The sequence below is a fragment of the Rana temporaria genome, chromosome 4 (assembly GCF_905171775.1).
Source record: "Rana temporaria chromosome 4, aRanTem1.1, whole genome shotgun sequence".
In the NCBI taxonomy this organism is placed as follows: Eukaryota; Metazoa; Chordata; class Amphibia; order Anura; family Ranidae; genus Rana; species Rana temporaria.
In genome coordinates this window covers 351,923,699-351,941,794 of record NC_053492.1, presented here as the reverse complement: position 1 = coordinate 351,941,794, position 18,096 = coordinate 351,923,699, and the positions used below count along the sequence as shown (strand labels likewise).

The 18,096-nt window shown below is 44.4% G+C and overlaps 1 protein-coding gene across 1 annotated transcript; it reads left to right on the top strand.

The window, feature by feature from the left end:
- Nucleotides 1-7,688: 7,688 nt before the first annotated feature.
- Nucleotides 7,689-10,853, top strand: LOC120937529 (protein ANTAGONIST OF LIKE HETEROCHROMATIN PROTEIN 1-like). The gene is made up of 3 exons (XM_040350817.1): nt 7,689-8,140; nt 8,228-8,329; nt 9,908-10,853. The coding sequence occupies exons 1-3, from the start codon at nt 7,920-7,922 to the stop codon at nt 10,785-10,787; spliced, it is 1,203 nt and encodes a 400-aa protein (XP_040206751.1). The 5' UTR covers nt 7,689-7,919; the 3' UTR covers nt 10,788-10,853.
- Nucleotides 10,854-18,096: the final 7,243 nt, after the last annotated feature.

Genomic DNA, 18,096 nt, shown 5'->3' with positions numbered 1-18,096 from the left:
GGTTAGCGGCACTGAGATGTAAAAAAAAAAAAAAAGGATTAAAATAGGAAAACCAGTACACTGTAGTTATGGGGGGGAAAAAACATGCCAATTCTTTATGATACACAGTGCTTTAGCAAACTATTACATCCAGTTAGAGTTTGGTTCTACTTTAAGCAATACTATAATGCCGCGTACACACGATCAGTCCATCCTATGAGAAAGGACCCATGGACCGTTTTCATCGGTTAACTGATGAAGCTGATCGGTTAAAAAAACCATCGTGTCAGAACTTGGTGACGTAAAACACGACGACGTGCTGAAAAAAATTAAGTTTGATGCTTCCAAGCATGCGTCGACTTGATTCTGAGCATGTGTGGATTTTTAACCAATGGTTGTGCCTACTAACGATGGGTTTTGACCTATCGGTTAGAAATCGATCGGTTTAATTTAAAGCAAGTTGGCTTTTTTTTTACCGATGGTTAAATAACCTATGGGGCCAACACACGATCGGTTTTGACCGATGAAAACGGTCCATCAGACCGTTGTCCTCTGTTTAACATATCGTGTGTACGAGAGGCCTAATAGTTTCTTTGCAAAAAAAGAAAAAAAATTGAAATGCATGCTATCATTTATAGATATAGAATATTTGCACTCAGACAGACGTGGTTTCCATAAAATTTAGACAATTCATCCTCTGGTCTACATTAAATGACTGCCTTTTAAGTTCTTTGCTCTATAAATGATATATTAAATCCAAAATACGTACAACATTTGGCTGTTAGCCTAGGTTACACTTCAGTCCAAACCACTCTAATTCCCCAAATGATTCCCCTTAGTGCATAACTACACGCTTTACTTGCAATAAATAAATACTGTAAATGGAAGAGTGTTTTTGCTTTATTACTTTTACAGAGCTTAGTAAATAATTTATTTTGAAGCGCATTTTCCTATATTTGCATATGAACATAACAATGAAAAGATTTGTAAGTTTTAAACTTATGACTGTCTCTATGCTTTTTCTGGTGCTTGAGTTAAAATTCTTATCTATATGCAAATTATATCCAGGTAAAAGCTTTGTATCTTCTTGTAGTTAAAGTTCTCTTGGATTGTTTTTTTTTTGCTTAGGTGCCCATTGGCTGTTATTGAATATCACTTAAATTCATTAAGTTTTTTTTTTTTTAATACAAATTTGCCTGTAACTATAACATATCTGTGACTCTATTAAGAGAGCCTTCATCCTACATTACAAGTTGTTACATATAATTGAATTCCATGTTGTAATTTTGCTTTTCCTTTCATCTTCAGTAATACTAATTATTTTATAATGTTAGCTTATTGTGCTCCCATTTAGCAGAAGATGTTGATCTTCATATGTGGAACAGAAATGTTGATGTTTTTGTAAAAGGGGGTTATATATCAGATTTATGTCATTGCCCTTTTGTGATGTGAGAATGCATGTGAGATTTGAAACTTGTCCTGTAAACTGTGGCGGTTCGTCCATAGAGGGCGCTGGAGCGCTGCCCCCCTCTGGCTCTCCGCCACTGAGTCTAATAACATACATTCATGCATTGCATGAATGTATGTTATTGTTGCCAGCTGCCGCTGGTCTATTCAGATGGCTGGAAATTGAGCGCCGACCACCTGAATAACAGCAGCTGGTTGGCTGTGCGGAAGTGCTTATCAGAGCCAGCGGCTCTGATAGGCTTTCCGAGTACAGCCCTCAGCTCCCGGATGTCTTATCCTCAGGAACGCACGGGGGATGCGTCCCTTGGATAAGACTGACGGCCATCTCAGCAAATCAGGTTCACCGATTCTGGTTACCGGTAACCTGATTGGCTGAATCATCACCAAGGCTTAGCTGGATAATCAGTCAGTGTCAGTTCAGTGAGGGAGTAGGACGCTTCCCGACGAGTCTGCTCTCTCCAGGGACCAGACAGATAGCCAGCTAGACACTGCAGACAGGCAGGCAGGCTCCTACAATCTTTTGCTGCATGAATCAACTTGCAGCCCATAGGACCGGCTCCTTCCTTCCCTTCGTGGGCCCCTCTCTTCAGGTAAGACCCTGTCTTTCAGGGCCATCTTTCCACCCCCAGGAATCGCTAGTGACCATCCTTTTCAGGACAGCCACTCCAGCGATCCAAATTGCGGCTGTTTACCTTCTCTTAGAGCCGCATGCACCCCAATCAGTCACCCATAATCACCCCGGCCACCCGCCGCGCATAGCAGCGCTTTTTTCTGGCGATCTGCGGCTCTTTCCCGCATCCGCGCCAGACCAGGCCTTATTCGCGGCCGCCGCAATTAGGAAAGACCGCGGCTTCAGCCGCGGCCTAGCGGCGCGCCGCAAAAAAGGAGCACTGACAGCCTGGAAATTTTCCTGGAATTGTCAGGGATCATCCCCCTATCCCTGGAGGATCCCATCCTCCCCTGGATTAACAACCAGCTCATACCCACCAAGCCAAACAGCCCCCAAACCTGAGGCCTGTGGCCCGGTCGGCGGCCATCTTGGTACTCCTCAGCTACAGTGACACCCTTCTTCCCCCCTTCCCCCCCCCCCCATTCCAAACAGTACTTGATCCAGGGTTTCGTCCGATCGCCTTTCAGGGATAAGGAAGGAATTTTTTTCCCTGCGGCAGCAAATTGGCTTAGCACTGCCAGGGTTTTTTTTTGCCTTCCTCTGGACCAAGGCCAAGCGAGAGGATTCAGCGAATCTTCCCTCTATTGCAATTAATCCCCCCCCCCCCCCGTTGACTGGCAACAATGGTTAAACTGCGATACTCTGCAGAAACGATTTGGGGTCTGAGACAATTCGCAACAGTATTACCAGCCGTCACCAAAAAGGCCTTAAAAATAGACCAACTTTTGAGATTCGATCGACGATCGACCATCAAAAATTTCAACCATTTAACCCAGCTCAAGCACATATCATGTGCTTTGATCAACACAAGATCTGCAGTAAAACACCGATCAGAAATCCACGATTTCTTACTACAAAACGATCTAGACTGCCTCTTTATCACAGAAAGCTGGCTTTCAGACGACTGCAACACCATTCTTGGAGAATTGGTGCCAGAAAATTATCGAATTATAACGGAAAACAGAATAGGGCAAAGAGGAGGAGGCCTGGCAGTGATCCATAAGTTTCATATTGCAATCACTAAGCCGGTCCTTCAAAATCCTCTTCCATTTATGGAAACCCTTACTCTTCAACTTCAAACTAACCCCCAGGAGACTGTTCACATTCTCCTCTGCTATAGGCCACCTGGGCCAAAATCGCAGCTTCTACCATCATTAACGGAGTTCATATCCACTTATACCCTTAACAGCAAACATCTTTTGCTGCTCGGGGACTTCAATCTGTGGGCCAACTCCTCACAGGATCCCATTGCGGATTCCTGCATCGATCACCTGGAAGGATTAGGACTACAGCAACTTATATGCGGACCCACGCATGCTTCAGGTCACACACTCGACCTAATTTTCAGACAAAATCTGAAAATAAACATTTTGGGAAATGAACCTTTGCCATGGACAGACCACCATGCAATTAGTTTCATAATTTCCAAAATTCCACCAGTTATAAAAGCACCCAAGCCGGTGACAATACACTGGGCTAGATCTCAGAAGAAGCTCCATTCGGAACTCTTCAAATCTACCTTGGGAAACCGAATCGAAACTATTCATCCTCAGTTAACAGCCTCAGATACACTGGATGCCATAAACGCAGCTCTGCTACAATCAGCCGACTTAGTAGCACCGAAACGCAAAGTCCGCATCCGGAAAAAAAGTCCGGCTGGTTCAACAACCAGCTGTCCCTACTGAAGCAAGAGCGCAGGAGGGCGGAAGCCGCCTGGAAAAGAAGCCCTTCAGAAGATCACCTCATCATCTACAAGGCAATAACAACACAATATCATAAAGAAATCTTCAAAGCCAAGAAACATCATTTTTCTATGACGATTAACAGCGCCATGAACCGCCCCCGAGAACTATTCAAGATGGTCACCCAGACCATGAATCCGGGATGTCTTGAAGTCCCCAATTCAGACACCCAAGAGTTCTGTAATGAACTATCGGATTTCTTCATCGACAAAATCGAAAGAATCCGGGTAAGTATTCTGCAAAATAATACCCCCCTCAGCCCCCTCTTCAATCAACTACAAAACACCAACAGAAACCTTCTACAATCAACTAAGTTCACTCTGGAACCGATCTCCATCGATACCACCAAAAATATCATTGGTGCGTTGCGGAACAGCACAGCACCCAATGACATCATTCCCACCAAACTGCTGAAGGAATGCGCCGACATTCTGGCGCCTCCCATCACACAGCTTATAAATCAGTCATTTAAGGAAGGCATAGTGCCATCCCTGCTGAAAGAGGCCACAATCCAGCCCATCTTGAAAAAAACTAATTTGGATCCCAAGAACCCAACTCACCGTCGCCCCATAACAGGCCTAAATATTCTCTCCAAGATAATGGAGAAAATAGTGGTACAACAGCTGCAACAGCATCTGGATACCCACAATCTACTCGATCCATTTCAATCAGGTTTCCGTCCCGGACACGGGACAGAAACGGCCTTACTCAAAATATGGGACGATGCCCTCGAGGCCGCAGACGAGGGAGAATCCTGTCTCCTGGTTCTGCTGGACCTAAGCGCAGCCTTTGACACAGTAGACCACAAAATGTTACTGATGCGACTGGCCGAGGTAGCCAGAATCACAGAAGATGCTTTACCATGGTTTTCCTCTTTTCTTGGAAACCGATCACAAACAGTGAAACTAGGATCTTTCACGTCGGAAAAACGCACGGTGCCATGTGGAGTCCCCCAAGGATCCCCCCTGTCACCGGTACTGTTCAACATCTATCTTCGCCCTCTCTTTGATATTATCAGTAGCCAAGAACTACTTTATCACTCTTATGCAGACGATACGCAACTGTATTTTCGCATCTGCAACAAAAAGGATCATCATCTCAGTTTAGAGAAATGTCTCTCTTCGATAGAAAACTGGATGACTAAGGCCCCGTACTCACGACCAAACATGTCTGCTGAAACTGGTCCGCAGACCAGTTTCAGCAGACATGTTTGGCCGTGTGTTGGCCCGAGCGGACCATTTTGGGACGGATCGGACAGGTTTCCAGCGGACAACTGTTTCCCGGACTTGTTTTAAAACAGTCCGCTGGAAACCTGTCCGCCCGGACATGTACGGTCGTCTGTACAGACCTACCGTACATGTCCTGCCGCCCGCATCCCTCGCATGCGTCGAATGACTTCGACGCATGCGTGGAAGCATTTTTAAGGCGGCCCGCCCACGTCGCCGCGTCATTGTCGCGGCGACACCGCGTCATCGACGCGGCGACACCGCGGACACGCCCCGCGTAATGTTTACGCGCGGGCTTCTGTTCGATGGTGTGTATAGCCATCGAACAGAAGTCCCCGGGCAGTCCCCGGCCAGACATGTCCGATGGAAACGGTCTGCAGACCGTTTTCATCGGACATGTCCTGCCGTGAGTACAAGGCCTAAGAGTTATCTTAAACTCAACAGTTCCAAAACAGAACTTCTTATGTTTCACGCCAGCCGAAAGAGTCAACTGGCAACAACCTGGACACCGCCGCCCATTCTGGGACAAATCATCACCCCTAGCTCCAAAGTCAAAAGTCTAGGAGTCATTTTTGACACCTTCATGACAATGGACGCACAAATAGGGTCAGTAGTCAGCGGATCGCACCATTTGTTGCGCCTACTACGCAGACTTATTCCATTTATCCCCAAAGAAGACGTAGCAGTCGTGGTGGGAACAATCGTGAATTCCAGACTGGACTATGCAAATGCCCTTTACCTCGGACTCCCAAAGTACCAAATCGCTCGTCTGCAAGTCGTACAGAATACGGCCGCCAGACTGGTGACTGGGAAAAGGACATGGGAATCAATCTCACCTTCGCTGAGAACCCTTCACTGGTTGCCAGTAAAAGACAGAATTGTATTTAAAGCACTCTGCCTGACACATAAGTGCATCCATGGGAAGGCTCCGCAATATCTTTGCGACAAGATAGAACCTCACAATTCTAATCGCGTTCTGCGATCCACTGACCAAAATCTGGTCAAGGTGCCAAAAACCAAATACAAGTCCAAAGGAGAAAGAAGGTTTGCTTTTCAGGGTCCTAGACTATGGAACGCTTTACCAACCAGCATTCGGTTGGAGGAAAACCACCTGACTTTCAGAAGACAGATTAAAACTCTGCTCTTTTGATGTCATGAGACACGAAACATCAAGCGCCCAGAGGCGATTCAGTTCGCATGTGCCGCGCTATATAAGTTTTTCATTCATTCATTCAAGGTGGGAGAAGACATCGAGGGACGTGAAAGGAGTAAGGTAAGTGCATTTTACAGGGCACAGCGGCGACAATGGGCACAGAGGCATCAATGGGCACAGTGGTGACAAAGGGCACAGTGGCATCAATGGGCACAGTGGCGACAAAGGGCACAGTGGCATCAGTGGGCACAGTGGCGACAAAGGGCACAGTGGTGACAATGGGCACAGTGGCAACAATTAAAGGGCACAGTGACATGCACAGTGGCAAAAATGGTCACAGTGGCGACAATTAAAGGGCACAGTGGTGACAATTTGCACAGTGGCGACAATTGAGGGGCACAGTGGCTGCGTTTGATGGCATTGCACAGTGGTGACAATTGATGGCACAGTGGCTGTGTTTGATGGCATGGCACAGTGGCTGCGTTTGATGGCATGGCACAGTGGCTGCGTTTGATGGCATGGCACAGTTACTACGTTTGATGGCATGGCACAGTGACTGCGTTTGATGGCATGGCACAGTGGTGTGAATTGATGGCATAGTGACTGCATTTGATGGCATTGCACAGTGGTGATAATTGATGGCACAGTGGCTGCGTTTGATGGCATGGCACAGTGGTGACAATTGATGGCACAGTGGCTGCGTTGCATGGCACAGTGGTGACAATTGATGGCACAGTGGCTGCATTTGATGTGCACAGTGAGGCTGCAATTTTTTTATTTTTTCCTTTGGGCGCCCCCCAAAAAATTTTGAGCACCAGCCGCCACTGCCTGTAAAAGAGTGTCAACAAAACTGTCAGGTGACAGCCACTTAGAAATTTGCACTAGGGTATATCTAGCAGAAGACTAGTGCATCCTCCTTTGAACTTCCAGTGCCTTCTTGGGGAGTTCTGGGTATGATACAACATAGCATTCTTGCACGTTGTCATCACCCATCTTTGGCAGCAGGAATGCTATCAAAGTACGATCTGCATCATGATGGAGCCCTACGTGGGGACTGATGAAAGAGAGACATTATATGAGAATGGGCTAAAAAAAAAAATGGACTTCAGGTATTGGGAACAACAGTGATCTTTAATTAAGGCCTGAAAAGAAGATCCTTCTTTTTTCTCTGGTCTGTCATCTTGGGAAACCAAATTATCTTAGGTAATAGTGTTAAACTTAGTATCATTCAAGGAATTAAATAGTTACAGAGCCTAGGAGTCTATGGAAGTGCTCACTGTTTCTACTAATTTGTAAAAAGAGTGAAAATGTGTATAAAAAAACTGTATCTATTGTTGAAAAATGTAAATGGTTGATCATTTTAGCTCACATACAAGGGATACATGGCTAAGAAAACGCTTACATTTTAATGTTTTAGGCCGGAATCACACTAGTGCGTTGCGTTTTTGAGCTGCGTTCCCGTTGCGAATTTCTCTAGAGGGTGTTCTGCGGATCAACTGCGGTTTAGCTGCGGATCGGGTGCGATTTAGAAGAAATAATTATCTGAGCTGCGTTTTTGGTGAGGGCCAATCATTGTTAGCTGTGTGATGATGTAGGTAATAAAAGGGAGTGACCTTTCTTGGACTCTTCCTTTTTCACGAGCATTCAGTATAGTGTGGAATAGGATTTGGATTTCAGAAGAAATGTGTGCTGCCCTGCCCATGATCATGCCTACAGTTGTTGCTGCAACAGCAGCAATCTTGCTGGAAGTTGAAAGGAGGAGAAGGAGGAGGAGAAGAAGAAGATACTGGGTTCATCCTATCATTGCAAATAGGGATGAAAGAGGGCAGTTCATGATATTATATGAAGATCTCCGTGGGCATGAGGACAAGTTTTTTAATTATACACGCATGTCAATAACCAGGTGATTTTTTAGTTAATTTTGCTAAACATTTTCTTTCTCCATTGTTCCATATTAAATTTTTAAATTTTTTTTTTTATTTTTTTGAAGTTTTGATGAATTGTTAGGACTAACGTACCATAGTTTGGAGCGCCAGAACACATGCTTCAGAGCAAGCATCCAGCCTGCACAAAGATTATTAATCACATTAAGGTACTTTTCCACACCTATGTGCATTTTCAAATTGATGTTGAAGCATGTATTCATTTTTGGTTTCAACTATCCAACATCTGTACTTAGAAATGAACAACCAGACATAAGATGCCCAAAAATATATTTATTTTTTACTTTTTTCCCAAAAATAAAGAAATAGACAACATATATTTGCTTGGACTAATATAAAAAATAAAAACTTTGCCTTCAAGTTTACCTCTGGATTAAACTTTGATTCAAAATATGCACACATGCTTGTTTACTGTGGGCATAACGTAAACTTTAGAGATGTTGATATGTTTTGGGAAATAATGGTGTGTCTGAGGAGTATTGACTTGCTGAGGTAGATTCATCAATCTCGGTGCTTGAAGCATGGCTAGACTCGCCATGGTGCTGTGGCACATGGTGCTGTGGCACATGGTGCTGTGGCACATGGTGCTGTGGGCCATGGTGCTGTGGGCCATGTTGCTGTGGCACATGGTGCTGTGGGCCATGGTGCTGTGGGCCATGGTGCTGTGGGCCATGGTGCTGAGGCCCATGTGTCTGAGGCCCATGTGTCTGAGGCCCATGTGTCTGAGGCCCATGTGTCTGAGGCCCATGGTGCTGTGGCACATACATCCCCTGCATTTGTGTTTGTGGCATAATTGAAGGGATTGTGGATGGGATGGGATATGGAGTTCGCCTCTGTTGTACCTCATATATTGAAGTTGGCTCCTGAAAGCTTGAAGTGTAGGATGGAGGAACATAGGGGTAAGGTTGGTTTCCTGGGTCTGGGTACTGGCCTGACATTGGTAAGTGTATGTGTGTTGTTTCTTTTGTTACACATGGCCTTTCCAATGTATGTTGCTCGCTTGGCACTGTAAATGACTGCAGAACGTGTTCTACTGTGGTTCGCATTTCTAAATATCTCTCAGGTAGAACTTTTTTGATCAATGGTACTAAATTAAGCGCCAGTATTGTAGCTGGACATAAGAAAGCATCCACCTTTCCAGCCATTTGTTGTAACATCTCTAGAAGACGCTCGCTTATGTCCATCTGCGATACTGGCGTTCGCTTACGTGCCACTTTGGCAGGCCGCGCAATGGTTGTCGGAGCTGAGGAGGGTCCAGGCATAGGCTCAGGCAATCCAGAGTCAGTCTCTGGGTTTGTGACCCATAGATCTGACCCAAGTGGCATTTCAGGTATTTCCTCATTTGGATCAATGCAAACTGCTGGCACGGATTGGGCCTCAGATTGGCTCTCTGGTTGATCCTCCAGGACATCCTGTTCGTCCCAACTTGCTTCGGTCCTGTTTTTATTAAAAAAGAGAAACATTACTAATGCTAAATATATAGTCACGATACATAGATGATGTAGAGGATAACTTACTCTCTCATCTCTATGAGTGGTTTCAAGAAGGCAAGGTCCTCTGCATACATATAGGGTACTCTAGCTGGTGCCCCCGAGCCACTCCTCACTTCTCTTAGATGTTTGTTGTATTTCTTGAAGGCATCACGCATGCTTCGCCAACGATTCTTGATGTATACCACTGTAAAAAAGAGAAGATAATAATTATTTAATATTTCTTATTTGTTGAAGGTACCTAGCTACAGGAAATTCATTTGGAAGTCTCCACTATGAGTTCAAGGTTGGAAAATCAACTATATCTGGCATTGTACATGAAACATGCCTTGTTTTATGGAATGTACTAAAACCATTGGTCTTCAAAAAGCCTACAAAAGAAGATTGGTTGAAGATATCAGATGAATTCTGGGAGAGATGTAATTTTCCAAACTGTGTGGGAGCCATCGATGGCAAGCACATACGCATCCTGAGGCCATTTGATAGTGGGAGTCAGTTTTTTAATTATAAAAAATATTTTTCGTTTGTATTAATGGCAGTGGTAGATGCCAAATATAATTTCATTTATATTGATGTGGGTGCTTATGGTAGCAGCTCGGATTCTGGTGTATTTAATCATTCCACATTTGGGAGAATGATAAGGGCGAATAGTCTGGATTTACCTAACGATTCCTCCTTGCCCGGAACAAATGAGCCAGCCCTCCCATTTGTTTTTGTAGGGGACGAAGCGTTTGCCCTTGGTAAAAATCTTCTTCGACCATTCTCAAGTAGAGCGCTGAGCAATGATAAAAGAATATTTAATTATCGGCTCACTAGGGCACGTCGAGTAGTAGAGTGTGCATTTGGAATTCTTGCCAATAAATGGAGAATATTGCACACCGCCATCAATCTCAGTTTGGAGCATGCTGTCTCTGCTGTCAAAACTGCGTGTGCACTGCACAACTATGTGCGAGAACGTGATGGAATTGATTATGAGGATTCCATGATGCATAACATGGAGGCGGCACAGTGGAGTTTGACTAGGGGCACTAGCAGTGGGAAATTGATTCGAGATCAATTTCTTAATTACTTTCTATCGCCAGCTGGCGAGTTACCTTGGCAGATGCAGGCAATTTAAAACCAAAAAATGTGGTGTTGTCATTAAAATATATGGCCCTTTAAATATTAAAACATAAAATACTAAGCTAAAAATGTCACTATGTGTAATTTGAATGCAGCTTGAAAAAAAAAATATTAAAGTTATCTTTTGGCAGAATATTAAGGACTCCGAAGTGATTCTCTACCTGCAATTGGACAAAAACACCAAAAATTGGCTTGGTGACACTGTTATGTGTGTTCTGCTGGGTGTCATTGTACAGAGGATGATGTCTTTGTAAGACCACCATGGCCAATAACGTCATAATAGGATGACAAATACAGATAGTCACTCCCCCAAGGATCTGCAAACATAATTGGTAAAGTGAGTTTACATATTTTGGTGATAGACACACGCAGACTCATACAAACAATGACCAAGGGTGTGGGAATGAGTCACGTGCCACCAGCAACACGGGGACAGGGTGCATTAGGAACACCATGCCAAGATATAAAACATGTGGCATGGTATGGGTTAGCAGACTTTACATGCCCTCACAGAATGCATGCTTGGATAAAGGCCTGCTCTGGATTTGTGGGCGGTATGCACTGTAGTTATTGGGGTCTACTTAGAATTATAATTTAAGAAGTTAGGGAATGAAAAAATAAATCAAACTTACCTTTGTCAGCTTGAACTTGGGATGAGCACATGCTCCACTCTGGCAAAAGGCTTTTTGTAATTTCAACCCAGGTAGTTTTTTTCAAAACATTGTCCTTATATTTAGGATGCCGGGTGTCATAGATTTGTGGGTTCTCCCTGACAAGGCGGATAAGCTCCTCGGAATCCACACAGTCCTTCACCTTAGCAGTGACTTTTTTGCTCCGTTTTTTGGACATGGCTACTCACCTCAGCAGCATGAAACAGACAGAGGAGGAACTAGGAAAAGGGGGAGGTGGTGGAGGAGGAAAAAAAACTTCCGTTCAAACCGCAACACACCTGCGATTTAGATGCGTACCCATAGAAGATAATGGGACTGAATTCGCACCTGAGCCGCACCGCAAGACATAAAAACCGCACGCGGTTTGGAGGCAATGCGCAGTGCGGATGCATCGCACATATGTGAACCAGCCTCATTGAAAACAATGTATTTTAAAATGTCCTGCGATTTGGATGCGGTTGAAACCGCACTCAATTCGCTTAGGTGTGAACCTAGCCTTATACATTTTTAAAGTGCTAGTTCACACCAGACGCAGTTCTGTTCAGTTTTGTGTGCTTTTTTTCTGCACTAAAAATTCATGCACAGTGTTTTCCATGTATTTTAATGGCTCTAGTTCACACCAGTGCAGTCAGTTCCAGTCAGTTTCTGGTCAGTTTCAGGTGCAGAAACGGACCGGAACTGACTGTATTGGTGCAGAAAAAACAGAACTGCATGCAACTGCATCTGGTGTGAACTGGCCCTCACTGATAAAATATGAGTACTCCTTGCCAAGAACTATGTAATACCCAATGAGTGACTATGTGCTACATGCTTCATTTAGCAATGATTAGGCATACATGGACTAAGGGCCAGTTCACACCAGATGCAGTTCTGTGCAGTTCCATTTTTTCTGCACCAATACAGTCAGTTCCGGTCAGTTTCTGGTCAGTTGCACTGAAAACTGACCAGAAACTGAATGGAACTGAATGGAACTGACTGTACTGGTGTAAACTAGAGCCATTGGTATACATGGAAAATACTGTGCATGCATCTTTAGTGCAGAAAAAAGCACACAGAACTGAATGGAACTGCGTCTGGTGTGAACTAGCACTTAGGATTAAGGCATAGTTATTCATGGTAGATTGTACATTTTGTGTGTGTCTTTTTAACTGTCCTTTGGAAAACAAACAGAAAACATTTTTAGTTGTGGAAAGAAAGGGTTAGAATCAGAGGCATAGCTTGAAGCTTGTGGGCCCCGATGCAAAAGTTGACCTCTGCCCTCCCCCACTACCACCCACCACTTCCACCGTGTGTGCTGATACAACCACCGCACGCCAAGATACTCAAAGTGTCTTAAAAGTTTTGAGTTCCCAGAGTTCCTCCTTACATCAGAGGACAGGGATCACCGCTGAAGAATCAGAGGACAGGGATCACCGCTGGAGAATCAGAGGACAGGGATCACCGCTGGAGAATCAGAGGACAGGAACCCTGGCAGGTCACTTGGTAGAGCCCCTTTCCCATCCCAGCACTATATACAGACCCCCCCCTCCCCCACACTACACTTGGCTGAAATCCCATTCCTTTACACAGTCTGTCAGCCTTCACAGGGTGTATCTGGCTTTTATGTTGCCATTCTGACCTGTGAAATTCTCTGGTCAGAATGGCAGTGTAGTTGCAGTAGGCAGATACACCCTGTGAAGATCATGGCTGACTGGCTGTGTTGTAAAGGAATATGTTTACAGCCCTGTGGATGAGGAGCAGTATAGAGTGCCATAATGGGAAAGGAGCTCAGCAGCTGGGCATAGTATCCAGGGTGGAAGGGGTGGTCAGGGGGCTTGGGGGGGGGAGCAACTTAGATCTGGGGGGGGGGTCAAAGCCATGTGACACAAAATCTGGAGCCTGTAGCCCTCATGGGCCTCTCAGGAGGTGTTAAGGAATTTTTTGTTTTAGCAATTTCTGAAGGTTTCTTTGTCAGTGTTGGCAGGTGTTGGGGGAAGGTCTCCTCCCAGAGGTATGTATCTTTTCCCCAGTTGTCAGGGAAGTGGGGTAAGCAGACATCTCTGGGTGGGGGGTACAAAGAATCCCAGCTGGTGACTAGGAGACACTGAGCGGTGTATTACCTCACCAGTAACATCGAGAAAAAAAGTTTTGGGACTTTAAATGAGAAATATGTTAACATATAACTCCATCCCTGTTATTTGTAAAGACGAGGAGGGGTTTGGGACTTTAAATGAGGTATGCATGAGAGAACTCAAAGATAAGACAGTGTAATATGGATGCGTTTATTTGTCTAAAACACATAGCAGAGCATGCGATTTCGAATGGATACATAATAGTAAACATACATGACAGTGCATATAAAAAAAGCATGATGCAAAAACCATAAACATTGTATAACAACTTGTACATTGCATTATTTAAAAATATAGAATCATTAAACCCAAGGTAGGTCCTAAAACTGAAACATGTAGCATCTGTGTAAGCCCGAGACGCCTTTCATGGCATTATAGCCAATCTTCAGGGGCGGATGCGTAGTGGAGTAAGATCTGCAGAAGGACACAAGTATAATATGTAAGTTTTAGCATAACGCCAAATAATGGGAAGCAATAAGAGATGGAAAAAAGGCCATCTCCAAAAAACTTACTCATTCCCAGCATGTGAGGATGTGCGATCACTGATCTTGAATGCGGAGGGTGGGCGGTCTTTCCTCATAGCATCAGCGCCACGCACCCGCCCCATATGTCCGACACCTTGGGGCGTCGGCATTTTGGACGAGTCATGCCATCTTGGTTGACCAATGGGAAGCTTTGTCTGGTTTTAAATGAGCGGCAGCTGCTGCTTTGATCCAGACACTCTTTCCTGGTGTCATACCAGTGTGACGCTGGTCGGGCTGGGTGGTTAATATCGGGAGCATTCACTTAGGACATCAGCTGAGGGCCAATCCTGCTTTACATATCCCTATCTACTGGGTCTTCTCTCCATACAGGGTAACAATTGCCTATTTATTACCCCCAGCTACTACCTGGGTTGGGGGCTTTTACTATATAACCCAATTACCACTTACCCTTTTGGTTTTCATTAATGTTATCAATTATCTAATTTAGATGGGAGCCCCAGTCACCTGCCAGTTGAACACACATTCATCTGTGATACATGTTTATGCTCTTGGCTTTCCCACTGGCCCTACCTCAGTTCCCGGTTGCAGACAACCCTAGCGACTCGTGCGTTCCTGGTCACACATCCTCACATGCTGGGAATGAGTATGTTTTTTGGAGATGGCCTTTTTTCCATCTCTTATTGCTTCCCATTATTTGGGCGTTATGCTTAAATTTACATATTATACTTGTGTCCTTCTGCAGATCTTAGTCCACTACGCATCCGCCCCTGAAGATTGGCTATAATGCCATGAAAGGCATCTCGGGCTTACACAGATGCTACATGTTTCAGTTTTAGGACCTACCGTGGGTTTAATGATTCTATATTTTTAAATAATGCAATGTACAAGTTGTTATACAATGTTTATGGTTTTTGCATCATGCTTTTTTAATATGCACTGTCATGTATGTTTACTATTATGTATCTATTCGAAATCGCATGCTCTGCTATGTGTTTTAGACAAATAAACACATCCATATTACACTGTCTAATCATTGAGTTCTCTCATGCATACCTCATTTAAAGTCCCAAACCCCTCCTCTTCTTTACTCACCAGTAACATCCATCCCATCGTGGCTACAGAACGGCACTTTTCTCCTCTTAACTCGCTGAACTCGGTTACCATTCCTTGTTGCAAGCACACAGCACAGACACTTCCCCATCCTGGGCTGTTCTAACCCCATGCTTCTCTCCATTCAGGAAATGGCTCACTGCTTCTCCCCAGCCAATGAGAACAGAGCGGTGTGGACTGTGGAAGGCAAAGTGGAAGCCTAGTACTGGAGCATGGTTATGGGGCCCTAGGGCAGATCAGACCTGGACTTTGTGGATGATATGATAATATGACAGGGAGGCTGCAGGGGCCCCCCGGGAGCTAGGGGCGGGGTTGCGATAGTGACCCCTTCAACCCCTTATGCTATGCCCATGGTTAGAATCATTGTCAATTATGTCTGTATACTGTATGTGTTACAGATAATTACCCCCTCTATTTGTCTTGAGTGAAAATCCAAAGTTGTCAACAGATTTGAAACAGAGGGGACATCTTCCAATGGAAACACTTGTCCCAGTAACATTTGTATAGAGGGGCATTTCTCTAATTTTGAAGAGATGCCTTCTCATTTCCTGTTGTGTCTACGGAACAGGTAGTAAAGGGAAGTATTTTAAATGGGAATCGGATAAAATAACTGATGGGGGTTTTAAAGGGTTTGTAAAGCCTTGAGTTTTTTCACCTTAATGCACTCTATGCGTTAAGGTGAAAAACCTCCTGTGATGCAGCTGCCCTCCACAGCCCCCCATTTACTTACCTGAACCTGGTCTTTCCAGCAATGAGGGACAAGCACACCAGCTTCAGCCGGTGTTTCGGGTCTGGATTGGATAGATTGATAGCAGTGAAGCCATTGGCTCCCGCCGCTGTCAATCGAATCCAATGACGCAGGAGTCGGGGACAGGGCCGAGTTCTGCTCAATAGATGCAGCAGCAGGACACTGGAGCACGCCTTCATAAGTCCCCCGAGAGAGAGCGGCTGTCCAATGGGGCACTCAAGAAGAGGAGGAGACCGGAGCACTGCTGAGGGACCCCAGAAGAGGAGGATCGGGGGCCACTTTGTGCAAAACCAACTGCACAGAGGAGGTAAGTATAATTTTTTTTTTTTAACTTGAACCTTTAGATATCCTTTAACCATTTCCTAATCTTTTCAAAAACATTTTGCCTTATGACATACTTAAATTGGCACATGTATGTATCTTAATTCTTTATTAGGAATCAGCAAAATTAAGAGTCTTACTTCACATTTCAGCAAAAATCAGATTTCAGAAATATTAAACTGTTATTGCATTGGAATCAATGGGTGCAGTGAATCTAAAGTGGTATTTTATGATTTTTAGGGGGGCAAAAGTAAATACAGTTAGTAATTAAAGCATATTTCAACTGCCCTGGGCCTGTTCTTGTGACAAAATGCAGCCCTCATTAGTATCATTATATACATTTTTCTTCACAGAAAGAAAAAAAAATCAAATACAATTAAAAGCAATTGTACACAAATAATGATCAAATAAACCAAAAGAGGGAAAACATACATAGAAAGAACACTAACTTAATAATCTAACCTACCTTAAATGCACCAGAAAACATCACCTAAGCAGCCCCAGGAATGGTGGTCCGGTTAGAGGAATATAGATAGTTGCTGCATGCCCTAATTGCTTCTGCATCTAGATCTATATATCAAATTCTCTGGCACTCAGGTTTGCCAACCAGCAAAAACCACCTAATTAAAATCTGCTTGTAGCATTTGAATTAAAGCACAGTCCCCAGTTTTATACATCATTAAAACTGTGAGGCATATAAGCACATCAAATGCAAATATCCTCCCTGAAAATGTGACCATACTATAATCTATGAAAACACTGGGATGACTGTTTTTTTTATATTTAAAAGTGCAGCAGTAACCCTTTTCAATGATTGCAGGTCATTGTTAAGCTGGCCTCACACTATGTGATATTTGGCTTGTTCCTGGTGAACAGGATAAAATCCTATTGCCCTCAGCCACTGTGCCAATCAAATGCAGCCACTGTGCCATCAAACACAGCCACTGTGTCATCAAATGCAGCCACTGTGCCTATCAAACGCTTTCACTGTGCCCCATCAAATGCTCCAACTGTGCCCATCAAATGGTGCCACTGTGTCATCAAACGCTCCCGCTGTGCTCATAGAATGTGGCCACTGTGCCCCCCCGCCTGCGGTCTGCCTGGCACTTACCCTCGATTTTATCATCCATTGGTCTGAGTGTAGAAGCATTGAAGAAGGTGACATATTTCCCAAGCCTTTTTGTTTTGCAGCATAAGTCATTTATAAGCCAAATTAAGAAGTCCAGGCAGGGCTTTACTGTTGTGTAGTACCAGGAACATTCTTCCAAGAGCCTGCTTGTTCCAGTCTGATTGCTGTCTTACATCTGATTACAGCTTCTGGCAGCTTTAACACATCATCGTTATTTTAGAGTGCAGACACGGCCATGCGTTCCACGGAGCTGCTGACGTCACTTCAGGTTTATCACTGGCACAGGGAAACCGGAATTGACATCGTAACTCGGAGGGAAAGCACTACCCATGTCCTAGGGCGGTGCCAAAATAGAACAAAGCACCCGTAGTGATACTACAGGCAGGAGTAGTCCAGCTTGATGGATTGCACCACAAGGCAGGTCAAAACACTGCAAATGAAGCGTCTCTTCTGCAATCTCATGATTGCATAGACGTCACGCTTCCCATAAGCACTGTGTCCGGTGCCCAAACACAGTGCACTTAAAGGATCTTTTTTCAATTTTTTATTTATTTGTGGCTGCCTAAGGGGGTCGGCGCCCGTGTGCCTCCCTATGGACAGGCCGCCACTGTGTCTGACAGTTATATGGACATTTTTCAGCCAGACAGCATTTTAATCCAATCAGATGCAGCCTCTAGTTCAGGTACATGCAGCAAGAGATTCATTCATCGGCACTGTATAGAATGGATT